The sequence below is a fragment of the Sardina pilchardus genome, chromosome 15 (assembly GCF_963854185.1).
Source record: "Sardina pilchardus chromosome 15, fSarPil1.1, whole genome shotgun sequence".
Classification (NCBI taxonomy): domain Eukaryota; kingdom Metazoa; phylum Chordata; class Actinopteri; order Clupeiformes; family Clupeidae; genus Sardina; species Sardina pilchardus.
This window is the reverse complement of record NC_085008.1, coordinates 25,209,206-25,216,705: the sequence shown is the minus strand read 5'-3', so window position 1 is coordinate 25,216,705 and position 7,500 is coordinate 25,209,206. Positions and strand designations below refer to the sequence as shown.

The 7,500-nt window shown below is 46.5% G+C and overlaps 1 protein-coding gene across 1 annotated transcript in view; it reads left to right on the top strand.

The window, feature by feature from the left end:
- Window positions 1-7,500, top strand: part of trappc8 (trafficking protein particle complex subunit 8) — a 40,857-nt gene that overhangs the window by 27,974 nt on the left and 5,383 nt on the right. The window contains exons 23-27 of the mRNA XM_062555318.1: window positions 622-835; window positions 1,344-1,440; window positions 3,820-3,888; window positions 4,018-4,076; window positions 4,856-5,047. Of these exons, the coding sequence (XP_062411302.1) occupies window positions 622-835; window positions 1,344-1,440; window positions 3,820-3,888; window positions 4,018-4,076; window positions 4,856-5,047 (631 nt within the window). The remainder of the gene's footprint in view (window positions 1-621; window positions 836-1,343; window positions 1,441-3,819; window positions 3,889-4,017; window positions 4,077-4,855; window positions 5,048-7,500) is intronic.

The window sequence follows — 7,500 nt, the reverse complement described above, 5'->3', positions numbered from 1 at the left end:
CTCTCTCCATCCTTCCCTCTCTCTGTCCCCCACTCTCTCCATCCTTCACTCTCTCTGTCCCCCACTCTCTCTATCTTTCACTATCTCTACCCTCCACTCTTCCTTTATGTTTTGCATTTGTACTGACTGTCTCCATCTCTTTCTTGTGCTCTCTCACTCACTCTCTCTATCCATCTCTTTCTTGTGCTCTCTCACTCACTCTCTCTATCCATCTCTTTCTTGCGCTCTCTCTCTCTCTCATTCACTCTCTCCATTTCTCTTGCACACACTCATTCACTCTCCATCTCTCTTTCTTGCACTCTCTTACTCACTCACTCACTCACTCTCTCCACCTCTCTTTCTTGTCCTCTCACTCGTTCGCTCTCCATCTCTCAATTCAATTCAATTAAAAAGCTTAATTGGCATGAATGTAAATACAATATTGCCAAAGCATCAATCAGGTTATAATAGTCAAAGAATAATACATACTGTAATATTGTTTAATAAAGAAGAAAAAAAAAGAGAAAAAAAAGAAAACTTACTAACTGCAATATTGAATAATAAGAACTACATGAAAAAAGTAAACTTACACTAACTGATACTAATGTAAATAATAAGCAGCTCTCTTTCTCTCTGTTGCAGTCACAGGGTCCTGAGACACACCGCGGTCATCTGCGCGATCCGCTCGTTGAGTGTGCGGGCCACGGCGTGCCGCAGCAACACCCTGGCCGTGCCCCAGACGCACGCACCCTCCCCGGTGCCGCCCGCACCAACGCCAGCGCCGGCCCAGACGCAGGGCCAGGATGACCGGAGCGGCAGCATGCTGGTCTTCGTCGATGTGGAGAACGTCAACACCGTAAGACACCTGAACACCTCAAGGGCAATGGGGAGACACACACACACACACACACACACACACACACACACACACACACACACACACACCGAGAGAGAGGGAGAGAGAGATGGTTCTGTAGTATCTCGCCTTTCTTTCTCTCTCTACACACACACACACACACACACACGCACGCACACAGACACGCACACGCACGAGGCCACTGGACACTGAAACAATTTGACTCTTACTGTGTATATATTGGGGTAAACATGAAGGGTGCAAACATATGAGTAATACTTGTTCTGGGGCCTGTCGGGTTCTATTATGATTACAAGGGGGGAAGGTAAAAGTTTCCACTTACAAACATCATACATTCAGGATGTTTTTGTTTTCAGGCAGGACACCAAAACACTAAATAAACAGTTTTCAATGTCATGATGATGTATAACAGTAATTTTCTCTCTCTCTCTCACCCCCCCTCTCTTTCTCTCCCTCCTCCTCTCTCTCACTGTCTGTTTCTCTGCAGAGTGAAGTCGGGGTGCGCGAATTTCACATAGTGCAAGTGTCCAGCAGCAGCCGCCATTGGAGACTGCACACCTGCATTAACCCAGCTGGAGACAAAGGTGTGTGGGAGTATGTCTGCTGTGCGTTACCTGGAAATGAGCAGTCTTCCCCGACACTCCCCAGGGTAGCAGTTATGTTTCTATAGAAACTGTCTCTGAACTGTGACTTTGTACGAGAGAGAGGGAGAAAGAGATGGTTCTGTTGTATCTCGCCTTTCTCTCTCTCTACAAACACACACACACACACACACACACACACACACACACTCACACTTTGTCATTCCAAGACACCACACACATGTCTACACACAGGAACTCAACCTCTCGGATCAATGATGGCCATATGCCACGGCACTGCAGAGAGTAGCGCACACACACACACACACACACACACACACACACACACACACACGCACAGTCACCTACACATAAGATGAGGTAGCACCACTTAGCTGTTAAAAGGAAATTGGGTCACATTGAGATTCTGCTGACTCACTCCTTATATGGCAACAACATTGCTCTCTCTCTGAGTGTCTCTCTCTCTCTCTCTCTCTCTCTCTCTCTCTCTCTATCTATCTATTTCTATCTCTTTGGCTCTTTCTCTCTCTCTCTCTTTCTCTCTTTCTCTCTATCTCTATCTCTTTGGCTCTTTCTCTCTCTCTCTCTCTCACACACACACACACACACACACACACACATGATAGAGAGGTAGAGTTAAGGCAAACAGCACTTAGCCTTTGAGACAAAATTGGGTCACATTGAGGCCTGCTGAGTCCCCCAGAATGGAGTAATGTACTGAGCTGATATCACTCACAGAAATGCTTTCAGCCACCTGCTCCAACAGCATTAGATATACGCGCGCACACACATACGCACACGCACACTCACATATTTGCACACGCTATTCAATATCTTACAATTTGACACACAGTTTTGCACTCGCTTATATGTGCTCAAATGCATACACACACACACACAGACACACATTCACACACAGACGCACACACACGTGCACACTCCTACTCAGTTGTAAACCTACTGTTATTGTGCTAGCCCAGCTCAGTCCAACACACACCACACCAGGTGTTAAATATCGCCAATTCACTTACACACACACACACACACACACACACACACACACACACACACCCACAGATACAGACATACACACACTCTCTTCTGACATTTCAGTACTTTTGTTGAACATTGCCAACTGCCAATACACACACACACACACACACACACACACACACACACACACACACACACTCTCTCCCTTCTGACATTTCAGTACTTGTCTATACGGGCGCAAGGCCCCTGGCGGGAGCTGGTGGAACAGATTAACCCGACTCGGCCACCCAAGGCTCATTAGTTCACCACTGCTCCCTTATACACCATCAGTCTAGCTTAGTTAGTTAAGCCTGGATAGCTGTGGACCGTCTGTATAGGACTTTTAGCGACCGTGTGTGTGTGTGTGTGGTGTGTGTGGCGGTTCGTTATTGAAGAGCTGCACCTTGACCCACTTCCAGTTGGCCGGTCCCGGCTGGCAGAGCGACTGAGTGACTGATGGAGGCGTTGCCGGGGGGCAGGGGGAGAAGTGAAATACACCCTGGCGAGCCCGCCAGCTTCCTCATCACTGGGGAGGAGCCAGTAGGGCAGATTACAGCTAAGAATTTAACGAGGCAGGAAGTGAGATACATTAACGAGGGGACATGCAAATGATCTGTGATGTGCACGCCGCTGAGAAGACAAGGGATGGGAAGTCGGCGAGAATCGAGAATCGAGTCCTGGCGGGTGTTAGTAAACTTTCACGTCCTTAAAGGAGAAAAGCAAATGAAGGACCTTTGAACACACTAGGTGTCTGTGTCTGTGTGTCTCTGTCTGTGTGAACGAGAGAGAGAGAGAGAGAGAGAGAGAGAGAGAGCTTTGATAGTCTTTGTTGAGGTGATGAAAGGAGAAAATGAAGGGATGTATGGAGGATGGGGGGGAATGGAAGAGGTGTGGAAGCGATGCTAAAGCATGTGATGTCACGTTGCGTGGCCGTATGCTGAGCGCTCCATTAAGCGTGCTGTTCCTCAGGTGTTTAATGTCGCTTTGTTGCTGCCTAAGTGCTGTTTGTTGCCGTCTCCCTAACGTTAGTCATGCAGGAAGGAAATTAGAGGTCTTGACAAGAAGGGGGGGGGGGGGGGGTGGGCAAGGGTGCTGGGGGGGCTGATGGGTAATTTTCTCTCCGACGTTTTGACGTGTTTGTTTGCAACTCGCATCACGTATGAGTAAAGCTGGGATCATGCTAATGAGCATTTTTTATCAAACTGCTGCTAATCGCTCTATTATGACTTTCCCTCTTTCTCTCTCTCTCTCTCTCTCTCTCCCCGTCTCTTTCTCGCTCAAACTCTCCTCCCCCCCCATTTTCTTCTCCTCTGTTGCTCCCTCTTGTAGACTCAAAGCTGGGGAGCAGAGAGAGGGGAAAGCTGTGTTTCAGAGCCAGCAGATGCAAACCACAAGAAGGTACACCCCATTATATGTCCTTACACACACACACGCACACGCGTGACAGACTTACCCATGCACCTCCAGAGACTTCTGAACCCTTGCCATGCAAACAAGTTCATCTGTTCTGTTTCTGTGTTCCTGCAGCTACCTCAGACACTGAAAACAAACTCACTTTTGCAGACCTGAACTTGGGAAATGAGCAGGTAGGTACATACACACACCCTGACTCCTCTTTTCCACACACACACACACACACACACACACACACACAAGCATACACAAGCATACACACATGCAAAATTCCAATTTAATGTATTTATAATAACTGAGTGTGTAATCATCACTTTGTATCACACACTCTGCTCACCCCAGCCTCTGTTATGTATGAAGCCTGTAACAATGAAAAGAAGGTAGCTGGCCTCACGCAATCATCCTCAGAGTGCTGGACCGTACGACCGTATTATTCAATAACAGAAAATCCAGAAAAGGCCAAGAATATGCTGTTTTTACCATTCCCACACAAAACAGCGTGTCACGCAAACCTCCATGGCATGAAAGGGCAGTCAACACTGTCAGCAAAGGGTGCTAGTGTACTGAAACAGCAGTTCATCAGCCCCAGCGCCAGCACCAGCGCAGGCATCAGTAAGGTCTCCTGCCAAGTTCACTTGGCTCTCTGAGCCATTTAACTAGATAGATACTGTAGTGACTCCGGGGGGGGATTTTAGCAACTCTACCTTAGGGAGCCGTCTCACAGTTAGCTAGTGAATATTAATGTGAGCTAATGAGTGTGTTTGTGAGGGCCAAACAGACAATCAAGCTGGATGTTGTTGTTATTGTTACTCGGTCTCCATTGAATTGTGGTAGGACTTCGACGTATCAACAGCATTAGCTTTGTACCCACAACAATACAGGGAATTAATTGCTTTCAATGTAAGTCTGTGTCTCATTTCCTCTTTGTGTGTGTGTGTGTGTGTGTGTCTAGATCGTGAGCTCCTCCACCCCATGTGCAGACTTCTTCTTCCGCCGAGGCCCCTGCCCTGATCAGAAGCGAGGTGCTGTGGTGGTGGCTGCAGCCTGGGGACAGGGATCGGGCTCCGGCACTGTCGTCGACGACAGCCTGGCTGTGGTCAAGAAGTGTAGTGAGATCGAGCTGGACCTCATTGTGCTGTGGAAGGTGTGTGTGTGCGTTTGATTCAATTGCAAGTCCATTTCCACAGCAGCAATAGCCTGGGTGTTCCCATCCTGCCTTGCGCGGTGATTTCAATCACGCAGCTAAGGCAGTCTGGAAACTAACACCCAAATTTTCGCCTGATGTTGGCGACCAATCACAAAACAGGGGAGAAAGCAAGACCATGATGAGCTATGCACAGACGCATTTGAAAGACATCTGGGCATTTTTTCAAATAGAAAATTAGCGTCTGGTTGCCAGACCACGTCTCATTTGAGAAGTGGTAGGCGCTAGGCAGGCTACAGCAGCAAGGGATTTAAGGGTTAATGGTGGCTTAATAAGTTTTATCGAACTTTTTGCCGTTAATGAGGTTTATTAGAGGTCCTTTTGCTTTTGGGACCCAAAGCTATGGCCTCACACAGGCTGCCAGAGCTTTTGATGACATCAAATGGATTTAAATTTTGGAGGTTTTCTCTGAATGATGGGTGCCGCTTCCTCTGATCTCAAATTGCCAACCAAGGGCTCCTCTGCCAACCCAATCATCTAGAAGCACATGGCCAGCATTGTAAGCACAGCGGGCACTCACTTGGTTCAGGATTACTCGTACCAGAACTACCTTAATTGCGCACGTAATTGTGTGTGTCCGGTTTGTCGTGCCGCCTGTTTATTGCCCTTTGGTTCCCCAGGTTTCGTTCTGCAGCCTGTGCCAGTGTATGGGTCTGCTTTGATGGTTCACTACAAACTGGATCAACGTTGTTATCTCCTTTTGTACGACAGTCATTTAAAACAGTCATCTCGCTTCTGGACTTCTCTAAGCTGATAAACTAAAATTTCCTCAGATGATGGAGGGAAAAAAAAAACCTTGTCTCCTAATCCTAAAATAATTAGGCGTCCAAATGCACGCTTCCGAAGTGAAGTAAAAGAACGAGTCACATCAAGCATGTAGTCACGGATGCTGGTTTTGTGATGGGACAATCGATATCTGGACAGTCGTTAAAGTTGAACCTTGTCACTATACCAGCTGGCTGAAGAGAACATGAAGGAAAGGCATCTGACGTCACGTGTGTGGACTGTCGTCACTGGCAACTGCTATGGAAGAGATGTCCCAAAGTGAAAAAGTTTGCTGCGCTGGTTGGTTGCCATTTAGATAGATAGATAGATAGATAGATACTTTATTGATCCCCCAAGGGGAAATTCAAATTAATTTTGTTGGCCATCTGGAGCCCTGCAAACCAACATCTGAATTGAGCCAAGCCGTGTCAGAGCTGGCACTTTGCGGTCATGTGACAAAAACTGAAGGCCACTGGGGGGGGGGTGGCCAGACCAGGGTGTGAAAAGCAGCTGGCACCATCACTGGCCTCCCAAGTGAACTGCCCGCTCGCTAGACTGGCACCTGACAAGTCAGCTGCAACATCTAGTCTGACACCCAGTCATCCACATGAGGGGAGTATTCCATTTTAAGGTTTTTTGCAGTCTGAAACATTAGTGTATCGTCTCCCACAGCTCATTAATTACATCTTAATTGTTAAGCTTTTGCTGTTCACTCCGTTTGTCACTGTTAATCGCAGTGCCATCTCTAAACCAACAACACTCCCCCTCAATTTCCCATAATTACTTTATAGTCACAACCGTCATTGTTAAGTCCACTCACAGTAATTGAATCTTTTGTCGACTTCATTCAAAAGCATCCTTATCCTACTTTTGTAAGCTTCAGCTGCTCACAAGTATTTAAAAACACTATGAAGCTTTAGTATGAATCTTGGAAGCTGCCAACCAACCTGCAGGATGCAAATGGATGGAACAATGTTACAGTTATTATCAACAGCCCATGAGATGATGCTTAAAGTAGATACTCATTAAAAACAAATAAAAAAAAAAAGCTTTACATCTTTTCACCTGTTGTTTTTCAATATATAAAATGTATTTAACAGCCATTATGTAGCATGCAAGCAAGAACTGGTCTGTCGATGCGCCGACCAAAACGCAGCGCAAACATCACTTTGCTGCTCCTGCTCCTGCCCCTGCGCCTGCCGTGGTTCAGCGATGTCGAATTTTGACTGTGGTGCAATGTACAGTAAATCATACACTCTTTTGCACTGAACCTGGCGACAACCACAACAAAAATCTTTGGGACATTACCCCAACCAAGAGTAACCTAGTGGTGAGCGAAGTGCATGTCACGTGCAATGTGAAGTCCCTTAGTGACAGAGAGAAACAGCCCTATTTATAGCCCAACCCATTAGCCAAGCTGTATGCCATTAACCAATTAGTTGAGCTACGCCAGGCCAGTGAAACAGGCAGTTTTATTCCAATCAAGGTGTTAATATGTGTCATTTTTTTATTCCGATAGAGCCATTTTTCCAATTATGATGATGATGATATAGTAATAATAATAATAAGTCTCCATGTAACCCACCTATACTAATAATGATGTATTATTTAGCAGTGGGAATTGATAA